This window comes from Ranitomeya variabilis, chromosome 2 (assembly GCF_051348905.1).
Source record: "Ranitomeya variabilis isolate aRanVar5 chromosome 2, aRanVar5.hap1, whole genome shotgun sequence".
Classification (NCBI taxonomy): Eukaryota; Metazoa; Chordata; class Amphibia; order Anura; family Dendrobatidae; genus Ranitomeya; species Ranitomeya variabilis.
In genome coordinates this window covers 855871793-855890406 of record NC_135233.1, presented here as the reverse complement: position 1 = coordinate 855890406, position 18614 = coordinate 855871793, and the positions used below count along the sequence as shown (strand labels likewise).

General features: G+C 38.1%; 1 protein-coding gene across 3 annotated transcripts in view; it reads right to left on the bottom strand.

Annotated features, from left to right (window-relative positions):
- PDCD1 (programmed cell death 1) overlaps positions 1 to 18272 on the bottom strand; it is a 52529-nt gene extending 34257 nt beyond the window's left edge. For 2 of the 3 annotated variants that reach the window (XM_077290252.1, XM_077290253.1), the window contains exons 1-2: positions 17517 to 18272; positions 7950 to 8261 (exon numbers count right to left, since the gene is read on the bottom strand). In XM_077290252.1, the coding sequence (XP_077146367.1) occupies positions 7950 to 8261; positions 17517 to 17589 (385 nt within the window). In that variant the 5' untranslated portion in view covers positions 17590 to 18272. Of the gene's footprint in view, positions 1 to 7949; positions 8262 to 16570; positions 16643 to 17516 lie in introns of those variants that run through there. The other variant, XM_077290254.1, reaches the window with a different exon arrangement.
- Positions 18273 to 18614: the final 342 nt, after the last annotated feature.

Here is an 18614-nt window from a genome sequence, read left to right as displayed (position 1 = left end):
CAATGTCGTGGCGACCAAAAAAACGTAAATCTGGCGTTTCGATTTTTTTTTTCATTACGCCGTTTAGCGATCAGGTTAATGCTTTTTTTTTATTGATAGATCGGGCGATTCTGAACACGGCGATACCAAATATGTGTAGGTTGGGCTTTTTTTTTATTGATTTATTTTGATTGGGGCGAAAGGGGGGTGATTTAAACTTTTATATTTTTTTTATTTTTTTCACATTTTTTTTTACTTTTTTTTTTAACTTTTACCATGCTTCTATAGCCTCCATGGGAGGCTAGAAGCAGGCACAGCCCGATCGGCTCTGCTACATAACAGCGATCATCAGATCGCTGTTATGTAGCTAAAATGCAGGTGTGCTGTGAGCGCCGACCACAGGGGGGCGCTCACAGCCACCGGCAATCAGTAACCATAGAGGTCTCCAGGACCTCTATGGTTACAATGCACAAGCATCGCCGACCCCCGATCATGTGACAGGGGTCGGCGATGCGCTCATATCCGGCCGCACGGCCGGATGCGGTAGTTAAATGCCGCTGTCTGAGTTTGACAGCGGCATTTAACTAGTTAATAGCGGCGGGTGATCGCGATTTCACCCGCCGCTATTGCGCGCACATGTCAGCTGTAAAAAACAGCTGACATGTCGCGACTTTGATGTGCGCTCACCGCCGGAGCGCACATCAAAGCGGGGGTCCCGACATGTGACGTACTATTACGTCACATGTCGGGAAGGGGTTAATTACCCAAAATGGCAACATTTCAGCTCAGGTTCGCCTCCTGACGAAGGGACGAAACGCTCATTGGGGCGTCTGGGGAAGACCACATGTAGCAGACCACCACCAATGTAAGTGCCCTATTAGTATTGCCGCATCTGATTATGGCCTCAGTAGGACACTAGTTGTACCGGAGATAGGATAGTTTATGGGGCTAAAAAGGTGGGACTGTATTACGCACTATGCACCTTGGTTGTAGCTCGGGCTAATGGTGGGATATTTCCCCGTTTTGTTTAAGTAGTGACCTTGATGTTCTAAGTGAAACTATGTTGTATTATGTATACATGAACTTTGTTGAGTTATATTTTATGTACATTTTAATTATGGCACGCTATGCTGGATGATTTCTTCTTCTGTGGTTTAAGACAAAAAACTAAGGCAGCATACCAGTTCAGGGTGAAAAAAAGTCTGCTTATTATATAATGTACAATAAACTTGTTGCATCATTCCCAAAAAGACTCATGGCTGTACTAGCTCAAAAAGGGTGCTTCTACTCAATACTGAGCAAAAACACTTATGACTATGTGATATTTCAGTTTTTCTTTTTTAATAAAATTGCAAAAATTACTACATTTCTGCTTTTTTTCAGTCAAGATGGGTGCAGAGTGTACATTAATTAGAAAAAAATGAACTTACTTGAATTTACCAAATGGCTGCAATGAAATGAAGAGTGAAAAATTTAAAGGGGCCTGAATACTTTCCGTACCCGCTGTATGTATGTATATATATATATATATATATATATATATATATATATATATATATATATATATATATATATATATATATATAGTCAGTATAATATTTTGGTGTACTTATTGTATTGCAATTATTATCGCATACAAGAGCCAGTTGGGATATTTCCTTATCTATATCTTTGACCATTATTTAGGTTACATATTAATGTGAAAGCAAAAATAAACAAAGTACACATATTTATAAAACTGTCATGTTAGTTAACCCCTTCAGTGAACACGGTAAAAAAAAGTGGCAAAGAACTATGCTTTTTCATCATGTCATTAAACAAAAAGCAGAATAAGACGTGGTATAAAAGTCAAATGTAAACAAAAATTATATCAGTGAAAACGTCATCTTGTCCCACAAAAAAACAAGCCACCATACATCTTCCTCAGCAGAATAATAAAAATCTATAGCTCTCAGAATAGAGCAATGCAAAAACAATTCTTTTTTCTAAAAAAAAAATGTTTTTATTGTGTAAAAGCGGCAAAAAATAAAAATAAGTATGCTTATTTGGAAAAAATACATTTGGCACTCCAAAGTAGAGGCAAAAAATTATATGCCTCTACTTTGGAGTGCCGAATTTATTTTTTACATTTTTGTGTAGTGGAATACTTTTTGTACACCCACCTACAGAGCAGTATCGCACAGCCTTTGTCTATACATATTTGGAATAGCCACGTCCAGAATGACCCCGATCTATAAAAGTGTCACACTACTTAACCCGTTCAGTGAACAATGTAAAAAAGAATAATTGGTAAAAAACAATACTTTTTCATCATAACGCCGAAAAAATAATGGAATAAACACGATCAAAAAGTTGAATGTAAATAAAAATGATATCACTGAAAAAACATCATCTTGTCTCGCAAAAAGCAAGCTGCCATACAGCTCTGTCATTGGAGAAATAAAAAAGCTATAGCTCTCGCAATATGATGATGCAAAAACAATTATTTTCTCTATTGTGTAAAAGCAGCAAAACAAAAAATAAGACATATACAGTATGTGGTATCGCTGTAATCATACTGACCTGAAGAATAAAGCTGCCTTCTGACTTTAACCACACATTGAACAGCATAAAAAAAATCCTAAATTGCTGGTTTTTGTTCATTCTGCCTCTCAAAAATCGGAATAGAAAGCGATTAAAAAATGTTATGTGCCTGAAAATGATACCAATGAAAACTATGACTCATCCTGAAAAAAAACAAGCACTCACATGACACTGTCAGCAGAAATATAAAAAAATTTATAGCTCACAAAATAAGGCGATGCAAAAAAAAAAGTTTTTCAGTGTTTGACGGTAACCAAACATAAAAAAAAATACAGTAAGTCTGGTATCGGTATGATAGCACTATCCCAAAGAATAAAGTTGTCTAATCACTTATACCGAATGGATAATGGCATAAAAAACAAATAAAACCAATTCTTGACCTGATATTGATTTGTTTATTATGTATCCCAAAGATCGCAGTGAGGTTTAGCTCATATTTATCCTGCACTCTGCTCTGAGCGCTTACTCCTTGGTCCATGCCCATCCACTGGCAGGATGGATGAGAAGATGACCTACGCTCCCAGTTTCTTCAATTTCCAGCCTAGGTCCTCAAAGTCTCTGCATCTAGTTTCCAGGTCCTTTTTTGCTGTCCTTTGTTCCTATGAGTATTAGTAGACATGGGTGGTCGTCTGTAGCACTGAAGAGCTTTGATACCCTGTCAGACACATGGTTGATATGGTCACCTGGAAAACAGCACGCTTCTCATCAGGTAATGTCCGGTTGGCAGATAGTGGCTTCTGTTCCTCTCAGTAGGGAATCCCCCACTACCTGCACTCTCCTTTTCCTCTTCACCATAGCGGTTCTTTTTCTTCCTTCACAAGGCTTCTGATTTCTTACCGGAGTGTTCTTTGTGGGCAAAGCACTTTTGTGATGTACAGCTCAATAGTTTTCCTGCTTGAGAGCGGTTCTTCTGTGGTATGGGTGCTGACTAGTGATGAGCGAATATACTCGTTACTCGAGATTTCCCAAGCACACTCGGTGTCCTCTGAGTATTTTTTAGTGCTCGGAGATTTAGTTTTCTTTGCCACAGCTGAATAATTTACAGCTACTACCCTGCTTGATTACATATGGGGATTCCCTAGCAACCAGGCAACCCCCACATGTACTTAGCCTGGCTAATAGCTGTAAATCATTCAGCTGAGGAGATGAAAACTAAATCTCCGAGCACTAAAAAATACTCGGAGGACACCCAAGCATGCTCGGGAAATCTCGAGTAACGAGTATATTCGCTCATCACTAGTGCTGACTGCTTCCTCATCCTCCTGCTTCTTTGGGTCACATCATTCCATTTCTCTTCTTCTGCAAGTACATTGAAAGGTGCTTCTTTTAAGACATTCTGAATAGCTATTTCTACTCTGTCTGCTCTGCAAAAATACTGTAAATATATTTTCTTGCAACATTTATTTTCTCCTGTTTACACTCTTGCGACATTCGTTTTCATCTCTTTACCCTTGTGAAAATCAAAAGTTTGGGGCTAAAGCAATATTTTTATGGGAAAAATGTTTTCTTTTTTTCACGGCTCTTGCTATAAAATTCGGTGTAGCACCTGCTGGTTGAAGGTGCTTGCCACACCTTTAGATAACTTTTCTGAGGCATGTAGTTTCCAAACTGGGGTCACTTGTGCAGGGTTTCCACTGTTTAGACACATCAGGGGCTCTCCAAATACAACATGGCACCTACAGACCATTCCATCAAAGTCTGCATTCAAAAACGTTGCTACTTCCTTTCAGAGCTCGGCATTTCCCACCATACATGGGTTATTTGCATTCTCAGGATAAATTGCACAATAAATTTTGGGGTTCATTTTCTTCTGCTACTTTTGTGAAAATGAAAAATTTGGGGCCATAGCAACTTTTTTTGGGGAAAAATCCTAATTATAGTTTTCATGGCTCAACGTTATCAAATTCTGTAAAGCATGTGTGAGTTCAAGATGTTCACCACATCTGTACATAAATTCCTTAAAGGGTGAATTTTCCAAAATTGGGTCACTTGCGGGGGGTTTCCATCATTTAGGCACATAAGTGACTCTGAAAACACAACATGACGTCTGCTATCTATTCCAGCCAATTTTGTGCCCCAATAGCGCTCCTTCCCTTCTAGCTCTTCTGTGTGCCCCAGTAGTTTTCCACCAGATATGGAGTGTCGGCGTACTCAGCAGAAATTGCACAACAAACTGGGTAGTCCATTTTATCCTGTTACCCTTGGTGCTAAAGTAACATTTTTGTGGGAAAAAAATTATTTTCTCTTTTCCCTTTCATAATGTTTTAATTCCTGTGACACACTTAAAGGATTAATAAACTTCTGTGGTTTTGAGCACTTTGAGAAGTGCACTATTTAAAATGATGACACTTTTGGTCATTTTCTGTCACATATACTCTTCATAGTCACTTCATATGTGATATCGTCCCTAAAAAAATTGGTTTTGTAAATTTTGTTGGAAAAATTAGAAATTGCTGAAAACTTTTAACCCTTCTAACTTCGCAAAAAAATAAAATTATGTTTAAAAAATGAGGCTGATGTAAAGTAGATATGTGGTAAAGTGTATTTATTATCTATTTTGCATAGTATATCTGGTTTAAGGGCAAACAATTTCAACGTTTGAAAATTGCGATATTTTCAAATTTTTTTTAAAATTTTAGATATTTTTCTCCAATAATTGTCAACCTAAATTTCCCACTAGTATGAAACATAACATGTCATGAAAAAACAATCTCAGAATCGCTGGGATATGATTAAGCATTCCGGAGTTATTACCTAATAAATTGACACTGATAGGAATTGAAAAACTTGGCCTTGTCCGGAATGTGAAAATAGGCTTCAGTTAGAAAGAGTTAAACAAGCAGAAATTGGACTGTGCAAATTAAGACCCTGAAATTGAGCTTCTGAAAAGAACCAGAGATTGGTGGATTTGAAGGACTGAGCTAAGATGAATCATGCTGAGATCCCTAAAGCATGGACGATTATGTTTGTGTACAAACACTGTCTAGAATTCCAAGTAGGAAGAAAAAGTGTCACTCACTAACTCAACATGTAATTTGATTATTATATATCCATTAAAATAAAACAAAAAAACTTATGTTTTTTGGTTGGTGAGTGCCACTATATTTTCACACTTGGAAGAATGGTAGAGTATCTGTCCTTATACTTAGTGAAGTGTCTGCACATGTAACATTCTTTTCAGCTAATATCAGGAACAATTCTGAAAGACAATTAGGTCCCACCGAATACACACTGCAAAATATAATGTACAACTTGTTCTGAGCATACCAGACTGTCACGGGAAGCCTAGGTAGGCAAGAGCTAATAACCCAGGCCCCTGCGATTTCCCTCAACTCTAGGAAACCCTGACTGACCCTCTCCCAGAGTTTACACTGATGGTGTGCATGTCTGGGCCTCCACCCTCACCCTGTCTCCTGTTTCAACCCTAGGCTGAAACCTCCACCCACCACCCAGTGAAGAGACCACTAACCAATACCCACAGTTAGCACAGACAAGGATAACGGAAAGTATACACCACGCCGCAGTCACTCAGGAATACACAATAAGTGCACAGGGCAAAACAAATACAAATATAGGAAGGAGGAAAATATGACAAAGGGAAATATACACCACCAGATACGATATGTCACGGGGGAACTAGGTGAGCGAGAGCTAATAACCCGGGCCCCTGCAATTTCCCTCAGACTAGGGAAATCCTGACTGACCCTCTACCTGGAGTTTACACTGATGGTGTGCATGTCCAGGCCTCGAACCTCACCCTGTCTCCTGTTTCAACCCTAGGCTGAAACCTCCGCCCACCACCCAGTGAAGAGGTAATACACCAATACCCACAGTTAGCACAGACAAGGATAAAGGAAAATATACACCACGCCGCAGTCACTCAGGAATACAGTATAAATGTGCAGGGCAAAATAAATACAAATATAGGAAGGAGTAAATAAGACTAAGGAAAATACACCACCAGCAACGAATCTCCAACAACCAGCTCTCCACTCCAGACCGAGATAACAACGCACAAGACAGAAGCTATAATCGGCGACGCCTAATGATCAGGAGAACTATTTAAAGGCAATGGGCATGGCCCAGCTTCCAATCCGAGGATCAGGTAAATTAACCCCGGAACAGCTAGATAAAATCTAGCCGACGCCAATGAGCAAATAGTGGTCAAAAGCGGAATTACCGCTGTCTGTCGAAAGACCTGGTCTGAACAGCGTCCGACATGACACGATACTCCTATTCCTAAACCACCACTCCAGACCGAGATAACCAAGCACAAGACAGAAGCTATAATCGGCGACCCCCAATGTTCAGAAGAACAATTTAAAGGCAGTGGGCGTGACCCAGCTTCCAATCCGAGCACCAGCTAAATTAACCCCGGACCAGCTAGACAAAATCTAGCCGACGCCACTGAGCGCATAGTGGACAAAAGCGGAATTACCGCTGTCTGTCGAACGCCCTAGTATGAACAGCGTCCGACATGACACAGACATTCTCTTGAAAAATATCTATATTACATTGTTTAAAGGGAATCTGTCAGTAAGATCAACCATATATAAGGGCATGCTGTTAATTAAAAAGTAAATACATCAACACCTTTAAATCTTCTATCTGTAGCTACATTTCCAAGTAATCAGTGTTTTAACTAATATACAAATGAGACCTTAAGTGCTTTGTGCATAACTGAGCACTTAACAAACCTCTGTCTACCCAGGTTATTTCCCCCACCCATCACCAGCCTCTTTAACTTGATTGATAACTTACTGTCTGATTTCACCTAATTTCAGGGAAATTTTAATACTTTTTTTTTATTAAAAACATTGCAGTACTAATAGGCGTTTAAATATGGCATGCCAAAAAGTCTTTGATTGTATTCGTGGCAATGATGGAGTCATAGAAATTCCTTCCCTATTGAATTACTGAAAGCCACAGTCACCATTAGCCACGGGTTTTGTCTTTGGCGTGCTCGAATAATATGTTTGAGTCCCCACGCCTGCATGTCAAGGGGCTGTTTGATACCCACAACACATGCAGGAATTGCATGTTTGTTAGACAATCCCTGCATGTATTGCAGATGTCAAACAGCCGCAAGACACGCACATGAGCAGGCTCAGATAATATCTTATCCAAGCATGTTTGCTAATCACTAGTTATTACATCTATCATCCCACTCCCAACAGAGACGGCACAGGCATCATTTGCTTCTGTTGATCACATAAAATAATTAGTGGTGGTTTCTATAAAGTTAACACAGATGGAAATAGGGAGTAAGACAGATATCCCTGTTAGCAGTTTAATGAACTAGATGCTGCAGTCAATTGAAATAAATTACAGCTTGAAAACTGCTAAAAATATATTAGACAAGTAAATTAAACTTTTGTGATACTTACTATTCACAAATAGCTCTGACTCATTGCTTTGAAAGATCTGCCCGTTCTCAGATATGTAACTACAATGATATTTTCCACTGTCACTAAATGTAACATTGACTATGTGCAGTTTGGCTTCTCGCAGCTTCCAGTTAGTCGTTAAATTCAGTCTTCTATCTGTTACGTTGTTTAGATCTGCAATCTTTACCATTTTGTACCAGTTAAAGTCCTTTGGGTCACTATGCAGTGCTGAAATGTTGCAAGTGAATGCCGCATTTTCTCCAGGTTTTAAACGGAGAATTGTGGGAGAATGGACAAACAGAATGTTTACTCCTGGAGAAAATAAAGATGAGATTACTTTAAAACATTTCTCAACAAACAAAATGGTTTTTGTAACATAAATCGAATTACTATTATTATTATTATCAACTATATAAATCAATAAGTCCATACTACAGGGTGGGCCATTTATATGGATATACCTAAATGAAATGGGAATAGTTGGTGACCCAGATCGGCACGTTGAATTTGCAGAATGGGAAAGACAAAAATTGGAACAGGACCCTCAGTTTACACAGAACATTATGTTCAGTGATGAGGCAAACTTTTTTGGGTATCATTTATATGGATACACCTATTTAAAATGGGAATGGTGACAGTTTTTCGTAGGGTGTCTCGCATTGAAATCTGCTGCAATGACCCGGATACTACATTCACCAGACCTAAACACAATTTCTATCCGCTCATCACGTTAACCTCTGCGACATGTCAAAGGCTGTAAACAAAGAGAAACTTGTAAATAACTCATGAAAGAATAGTTACGTTAAAACCAAGCACACCATTATTTTTCTTGTGAAATTCGCAATAAGTTTGATGTGTCACATGACCCTCTTCCCATTGAAAAAAATGAAGTTGGATCCAAAATGGCCACCATGGTCACCACCCATCTTGAAAAGTTTCCCCCTCCCATATACTAATGTGCCACAAACAGGAAGTTGATATCTCCAACCATTCCCAATTTATTTAGGTGTATCTATATAAATGGCTCACCCTGTATATTAGATAGATAGATGGTTAATAGTATTAAACCTGGGAAAGTAGCATTCAAAAATGAAGGGGACTTAATTATATAGGTGTGCAATAATAAAGCATGTACGACATAATACACCCTCAAAACTTAATAAATACTACTTCATTGGCATACTAAATTCCGACCATACCCTTACAATTGTATCCCAGTGTTAGTTAACATAATGCTTATATGCATGAATTCATTACCTAGGTAAACAATGATGTGTTAATTTGTGCAGCTGACTGTGCTGGGTAAGGGATAGGTGCAAACGGTCCCTATAGCAGGCTGTGCCTTTATTGCACCCATTACAGCTCTATTTAGCCATATCGGTTTTCTCAATCTTCCCCTCCTGTACAGTAATTGCCCTCACCCCAGTTTTGACACTCCTCCAACCTTCTAGACATTATTTCATACAATAGCGGCACCCTCCATAAAGATGTGCAGTCCATTTCTCTCTACCATAAAGCCTGTAGCCAACAGAGAAGTAGGCCCAGTTCTCCAGGAACCCAAGGCCCACCTTCTTATACTAATTTCTGAGCTACATATTTACTTTCTTACAGTCTTGCTGACTCTGGCATGGCACATGGTACAAGTAGTATTTCAGGAAATGCTACCAGTGAAGTTCTTGCATTAAGCTTATGGCCTTAATCTCCTAAATTATTTTAAGGACCTTCCAACTACCTTTAACTCTTGTAATTGGTGGGAATGTGCACCATGACCAGTGGGTTCTCACCAAGCCCTCCCAGTAATCTGTCAGCCCAATCCATGGTCTTAGTCAAGCAGCAGCAAAGCTCAAATTTCTACTATTCTGAGCTCTGTGACTGATTGCAATGTCTGTTGCCCTAATTCATTCCCAATTACCAGCACCTATATGGGCTGCCTTGCGCTCCGATTCCCCTCCATACTGGAGCAAACATTCCCTTGGCATTCAGTGGACTTGTCTTGCAGTAGTCATCTGCCAATCTACCAAACTTGTTGGGGTGTGCCAGATCAGGACTAGCCTCCCTGACACTTTTCTTTATACTCTTGTATCGGTATCCCAGCTAGCTCCCTCATTGTCTTGAGCTTCCATTCTATTCTCCTTACCACATGTACCCCAGCAAGCACCTGCTCAATGAGCAGCATTCTCCTTTCCATATTTTCAATGGATCTCCATGATGCAAACTGCATGTACTTGGTCTTCCAAACGTTCAACATGGACTCATCAAGCCCAGCAGAATGCACCCTCAAATGGCTGGTCAGAGATTGCATACATCCGACAATATATACACTGAATGGCATTATCAATAATGGAGTATTGCCCAAACTCAGTAATTTATACAAATAAATAAATACAATCAGTGGAAACTATCTGACTGTCGTTATACAAATGACTAAACACTTGCAAGCTTGCTTTCTCTCTTTTTCCAGATGTATTTAAAGATCCTTTCTTGTCCTTAGCTCTATTTTAGCCTGCAAGGTTGGCACAAAAAGTGTGCAATGGCTTCATTGAAATAAAACCTGGACAGCACTTCCTAATAGAAAGAAAGCAAATGTGAACATGTGCAAGCTATATTGACTGCATTAGATACATACAAAAAGAGGAGCAAACATATGTACAAACATTCTAAATCTATGTCATTTAAACTGCAACACTAAGGCTGCCGTCACACTATCAGTATTTGGTCAGTATTTCTCATCAGTGTTTGTAAGCCAAAACCAGGAGTGGGTGATAAATGCAGAAGTGGTGACATTTTTCTATTATACTTTTCCTCTGATTGTTCCTCACCTGGTTTTGGCTTCCAAATACTGATGTAAAATACTGACCAAATACTAAGGGCTCATTTCCACATGCGAGGCACATGTCCGTATCTCGCATGTGGAAACCAAGCTGTGGAGCCGGCACTCCAGAGCGGAGCGTGCGGCCGCATAGGAACACATGGAGCTGCACAGCTCCGCTCCAAAGTGCCGGCACCAGGGCTTGGTTTCCACATGCGAGATACGGACGTGTGCCTCGCATGTGGAAATGAGCCCTAATAGTGAGACTGCAGCCTAACAGAAGATGCTTCCACCAGCCACAATCTCTTGGGGCACAAAGTGTGCTGCTGTATGTTTAGATATATGTCCAATGCCTGCAGCTAATCATTGGCCTCTGCAGTATATTATTATTATTATTATTATTATTACTACACCATTTATTCCATGACGCTTTACATATGAGGGGGTATATATATAATAAAAATATATATGAAGGGGTATATATATAATAAAAACGAGTAGAGTAATCTTCTTCAACAATAAAAGTCACAACTGGTACAGGAGGAGAGAAGACCCTGCCTGCGAGGGTTCACAATCTAAAAGGGATGGGTGAGGTTATGTTAGGTGAGGATAGAGCTGGTCATGTAGCGGTTTGGTGGTTACTGCAGGTTGTAGGCTTGTCAGAAGAGGTAGGTCTTCAGATTCCTTTTGAAGGTTCCCAGAGTAGGACAGAGTCTGATATGTTGGGATAGAGAGTTCCAGAGTAGGGGTGATGTGCGGGAGAAATCTGATATGTGATTGTGGGAAGAGGAGATAAGAGGGGAGTAGAGAAGAAGATCTGGTGAGGATCGGAGGTTGTGTGCAGGTAAGTACCATATATGTCACAATGAGGATAGTGATTGGCTGCAGCAGTTATGTTGGCTATAGGCTGTGAATATGCAGCCAAAGAGAAGGAGACTTAGCAGGAAGAATGAGAAGCTAGAAAATCAGGGATTACAATGTGGAATATACGGTATGTTATTTATTTATTCTAAATTGCCTCCGGTGGGCTGATTTTGCATTATCTTGAACAACCCATTTAACATTTGTAAAGTTGATCCAGACAGAGACAAAAATTCCTTTGGGGCAGAAACCAGCCTTTCTTAAGGTACCTTCACACGAAGCCGATCGCTGCAGCGTCGCTGTTTGATCGCTGGGGAGCTGTCACACAGACCGCTCTCCAGCGACCAACTATGCCGAGGTCCCCGGGTAACCAGGGTAAACATCGGGTTGCTAAGCGCAGGGCCGCGCTTAGTAACCCGATGTTTACCCTGGTTACCAGCGTAAAAGTAAAAAAAACAAACAGTACATACTCACCTGCGCGTCCCCCAGCGTCTGCTTCCTGACACTGACTGAGCTCCCGCCCTAACAGCACAGCGGTGACATCACCGCTGTGCTTTCACTTTCACTTTAGGGCCGGCGCTCAGTAAGTGTCAGGAAGCAGACGCTGGGGGACGCGCAGGTGAGTATGTAGTGTTTGTTTTTTTTACTTTTACGCTGGTAACCAGGGTAAACATCGGGTTACTAAGCGCGGCCCTGCGCTTGGTAACCCGATGTTTACCCTGGTTACCAGTGTAAAACATCGCTGGTATCGTTGCTTTTGCTTTCAAACACAACGATACACGGCGATCGGACGACCAAATAAAGTTCTGGACTTTATTCAGCGACCAGCGACATCACAGCAGGATCCTGATCGCTGCTGCGTGTCAAACTAAATGATATCACTAGCCAGGATGCTGCAACGTCACGGATCGCTAGCGATATCGTTACAAAGTCGTTTCGTGTGAAGGTACCTTTATCTCAGGGAAATTTTCTTTTTCCTACTCGAAATATGACAATTGTATAAAAATCCTATTTCATCAACTTATCTATAGTAATTTAATAAATATAACTTGCATTATTGGTACATTATGCAAAATAGTTATGCCGTACCCCTTTAAACTTTTTTTATTATTATTTACAATGGTATCATCCTCTGGTAGAAGGTTCAGTATTCTCTCTGCTCTGACAGTAAAGAAACCTTTCTTCAAGATCCATAGTCATACTTCTGTATGTTCTCTATAAACAAGGCTAACAATGGGCAAACAACATAGCCAATTAGGCAGTTAAATGTGTAATTAACTTTTTAATTAAAAAAGACAGGTTATTGCAGGCACCAAGTCACTTTATTCTGTGCGTTATTTCAACCTAAATTGTCAGAAATAGCCTCGTCGGATGTCTTCTGGGTGGTGCATGCTTAAAGAGCATATATAATATCAGCAAGAGTAACAAGAAAAACTTTCTATTGTTTTAACATTGCCTTTGAAATGATAAGAAAAAAACAGGATGATCCAGGCAATGTAAATCTTTGTAAATCTAAAATATATAAAGATAAAACGTTAATTATTATATCAGCAGAATAACAAGAAAAACAGCACTCACCCGATCCTTCCAACAGGTCTCACTCTTCATGAAAAAACTCCCCTGACACCTGCACTTCCGCAAATATTAATGTCACCTATTTAATGGATTAAAACCACATCTTGAAAGAAGAATCGGGTGAGTGCTGTTTTTCTTGTTATTCTGCTGATATAATAATTAACGTTTTATCTTTATATATTTTAGATTTACAAAGATTTACATTGCCTGGATCATCCTGTTTTTTTCTTATCATTTCAAAGGCAATGTTAAAACAATAGAAAGTTTGTGTTCCCTATCCACGCGGCCAGCTGATGAAGAAACGTCAAGTGCCATAAACAATGTAAAATATAATTTTATTTATTTTTTTCTATGCGTTTCAAAGAATAACCCACTTCTTCAGGAAACAAAAAACATAGCCCGGTGGCTCCACCCTGACACTGCCGTTTCCCCTGGAAGAAGTATGGTGAAGCGGCGTTGATGGAGTGCAGCTACAGGGCATGTGGGCCCTCTTACGCTGATCCTGGGCTGTAAGTTTATCTATATTTTGAATGTCCATATTGAATGTATATGTTTGTCAAATGTACTTATGGACTCTGAACAGACTTATTTTGAGGCTAATATGGAAGATTAAACTTATAACTATGTTGGCACTTGCACTTTAGCCTGATCCTGAACAGAAAACTCATCTTTGTAACAAATTCAGAAATGTTTATGTCTTTGCATATTCCCAAATATTTTGTTTTTGATAGCTGAGAGATTCCCTGCTTCTTTTTAATGGTGAATTTTTGTATGTATTTAACTTCAATAAAAATTGTATATTTTAATCTCCTAAGCATACGTCTCTTTATAACCTGAGGTTATTTCCCTTGGGCAGTGTTTGCATATTTTGATATGGAAGTGGTATGCATAATGTGATTATTGAGACAAGTGTTGTAATTTGTCAGTAATAGCAGTAGTAACAATATAGACTGTATTGCTCTGTCAATGGTTTCAACACAATCTATACACCATATTAAATATCATTATCCATCTCTAACAGCTTTCTACAAGTAGAATAACATATTTCATTACCCAGTTTTTCATCAAAGCCATAAAATATTAAACTACCTTGACCTCTTTTTTTTCTAAATTCTTTTCATTATTTAAACAATAACGATCCTGTCCACGCAAGAATCTGAGAAAAACTGGAGGTCTAGTCTTTTTATACAGTGGGCTAGCTGTTTTTTTATTTACTGTTTAGTAGTACTAAGGCTATATTCACACTTTCCAATTATGTGTTTTATTTTAGGAACAGAAACAGAACTTGTCTCCAAAATGGATCCATTGCATAACTGATGTGAATAGAAGCAGAGGGGCCCCATTGATTATTATGTGTCAGGTTTTAGAAAAAAAAATTCTGCGTTATGTACCTTTTTCATCCATTCTAAAAACGAACAGAAAATGGAACAAAGATGGTCCCCCCCATATTTATTAATGAGGCATCTTTGTTTCTGTTTGCATCAGTTATACAACAATTATGTTTGAGTTACGAGTTTGTTCCTAAGATAAAACAGGCAATCAGAATTCCAGAATGCAGGTGTGAATTGGCCTAAATTGGTTAAGCATTGTAACTGGATCTCATAATTGTATAAAATGGGAAAGCCACAATATCAGTAAAACACATTACCAATGTTATTAATAAACCAAAAAGCAATATAAGCAATCAAATCCACACTCTAATCATGGCCTAACACTTAATATTAACAGAATTATTACTGAATGTCATATACTAATTTTACTTTTCATATGAACTGTTGCTGTGCCCCCCATTCCTGTTATCATATGTTCAATATCAAAGAAACACTGTAAGGCCAAAATCACACTTCAATTTTTTTGGAGGGAACTAAAAAATGGGCTGTTTTTCAATAGTGATCTGAATTCGATTTTCATCCATTTTTGGTTCCAGAACCGGATTTTACCATCTATTGTCATCCATTTTTCTCACATATATTCATTTCAATGAGATTCAAATTCAGACAAGTCTCTGTTTTTCACAAGTGGACATGTGAATATGGTCATAGACTAAAAAATGAATAGGACACATATGAAGCTCGAACGTGTGGATTCAATCTAAGTAGCAGCTAAGATTCAGAGTGGTGACATTTCTCATTCATTCTTTTCAGAAAGAAATAGAACATTAAGCTATGCAGTCCAGTATATGTATGGGAAAAATACATCCATCAACAACTTATTTAGCACGACTGTACTTTTTGAAAGAATACATGGTTCCTTGTAGTCCAAAGATACTACTTTAATAAAATATTTAAAATTTCAAATATTTATGTACAAAGTTTTTAGTATCTAATCATAGAGAAATTATTCCTGTTATTACACATTAATTGTAAAATGATTTTGAAATGTGTTAGGGAGTTTTTCATTGGTATTTTATGCATATGTAAGATTGCATGCAGTATTTTTTTCAATGCATATAACATTATCAGACTGGATGGGTATATCTGGGACAATTAGGAAATATAATTGTGTCAAACATGCAGACTTATTCTGTATTATTCAATATATTTCTGAACATAAATAGGTAACATTGCTACTTTATCATTTCCAAGAGCACTTTAAAAAACTGTTATGACATTTTAATAAGCACCACATACAATTATTCATGATGCAATTTTAAAAATTCAGGTTTTTTTTTTTACTACATTTAATTCTGTCTTACTCAACTTTTAATTTCCTGTATATGCCTCTAAACCAAATTCTTAGGAACAAAACACATGAAAAATGCAAAAGTTTTGGTCACGGTCTTAAAATATAATGACATTTGTAAAGTTTATTGAATTTAAGAATTCATACATATATTCATAAAATATGTTTTGGTATGATGTAGCATGGTATTCTAGGGTTCTTATGGTAAGTCATAGTATAACATAGTAAGGTGTTATATACTATGGTATGGAAAGGTATAATATATGGTATAATCTAACTTGCTATAGTAACATTAGATAATACTGTTAGTTAAAATATATTACTATATAATATGGCACACTAAGGTATAAAATAAGATATAGTATATCAGCTGTCAGCAGGTATCCTAATGTAGCCTATTGTATAGTACAGTATGGTAAAGTATTTTATATGAGCTGTGGTATAGTATAAAGTGTTGTGGTGGCATTTTATTGTATAATAGAAACCATATTATATAATATGATACACTACTGCATATACAATAATATAAGGTATTGTATCAAAATGTAATATTGGAAGGTAAAGACTAAAATGATGATCCATACACTGGCTCCCATTGCCCAGAGACTCCAGTTCAAAACCCTAGCCATGACATACAAAGCCATCCACAACCTTTCTCCTCCATACATCTGTGACCTCGTCTCATGGTACTTACCTGCAAGCAACCTCCGATCCTCACAAGATCTCCTTCTCTACTCCCCTCTTATCTCCTCTTCCAACAATCGCATACAAGATTTCTCGGGCTCATCCCCCCTTCTCAGGAACTCTCCACTCCAACATATCAGACTCTTGCCTACCATGGAAACCTTCAAAAGGAACCTCAAGACCTATCTCTTCCCGAAAAGCCTTCAACCTGCAGTAACCACCAAACCGCTGTATGACCCTGTCTACCCTCACCAACCATATCCTCACCCATCCTTTGTAGACTGTGAGCCCTCGTAGGCAGGGTCCTCTCTCCTCTTGTACCAGTTGGTGACTTGTATTGTTCATGATTATCGTAATTGTTTTTTATTATGTATACCCCTTTCACATATAAAGCGCCATGGAATAAATGGTGCTATAATAATAAATAATAATAATATTGTAGTTTAATAAAAATTTGATATGGTAATATACAGTATATTGTAATAGGGTAAGGTATCACATAGTATGGCAAAGTGTCATAAATTATGTCATGGAAAGGTATAGTAAAATATTTTATGTTATGGTACAAAAAAATATAAAGTATGCAAGCATGTGTCTGAGTTCTGTTATATGTCCTTACCAAGCAATATATTACTTCAACATCTTTTCATCACCCATAATGGATTACATCCCATTGACCAATTTTTTAAGTACTAAATATGGCATAACCCACCATAACTGATTTGTGTCAGCAATGTTGCTAAATTTTGTTTTTCATTCACACTACATTACAAATTCTATTTCAGTTAGTGAAATATCACGTCTGACCTTTTCATTTTATAAACATATTTTTTTTTATAAATTTCCCATTATATGCAAAGCTCTATAAATATAGCTAACTGTTGATACATACAGATAAACATATGTGTGTAATCAGTAAAATACACAGTGATATATAGATGAAGTAACATTCTTACCAGAAAGGGCATCTCCCAGAACAATGCTGACACAGATACTTTGTGTGATAAGAAACAAACGCTCCATTCTCATCAAAGCGAGCGGAGGAGTCTTATTTCCCTCTGTCTCTGTCTACTTGAACATAAAACTGAGTTGGCACCTGTGTAGCTCACGTGTTGAGAAAAATAAAGAAGTCTGTTCTGATAAAAATTAACTGTTGTAGATGAAGGAACTTGTGGTGAGTAGAATGGGTGGTCTTTCTGTGGCTTGTGGTCTACCTTGATAGATGAGCTGTGGTTGTATTCACAATTCTCTTGACAGCGAAGTATTATTGAATTCAGATTGTTCCTAAAAAAGACTTGTCCATAGAGAAAAATGTAGCCAGATGGTCAAAAAGTGAAGGTTCCAACTTGTTTCATGTCTTGGATTCTTTAAAGTCCTATATCTAAAGACTAATTAGCACTGATCAATGTTCTGAAATCTTTAACAAGGTATAGTAATACAATTCTCTTTCCATCCTGTGTCCTATAGCTGGTTATTTTTGCTGTGTCTCAGTTTCATATGAGGTTGGAAGCGCTTATGGATACAGGCCTTGTCCGCGGAACGAATGCAGAGAAGAGAGAAACACGAGGAAGCATCTGAATATGAAAGCTGATGACTTGCAGACTATGTACTGATGTACTTACCTCTCATTGTAGGAGGAGTATTTTACTTGTGTCTCTATTATATGACGATGTGGAGGCGGTGAAAGGAAGAAATCTCATACACTGAGTGATGTAGAAAGGGAACGTACCTTGTCTAGCATGCATGTTTGTCAGATTCATATAAATGGAAATTAGAATCATTGTATAATCAAACTTTACACAACTTTCTAAAATACTTTCTTTTTCATTTTGTCACTATTTTCAATATCTTAAATTGCTGTCAGCAAAAAAACATTCTGATTCACACAAAGAGGTTAAAAAAATCTGTACAAACTTTAACTGTCCCAACTCAGTTGCTCAAAGAATAAGTGATGACTTGATTGTGCAATGGACACCGCACTGCCCTTGCTTACCGAGCCAGTGCGCGTGTCCTGAGGTGAGTGGATGGTGCCCAGAGATTCCAGAGGAATGGGA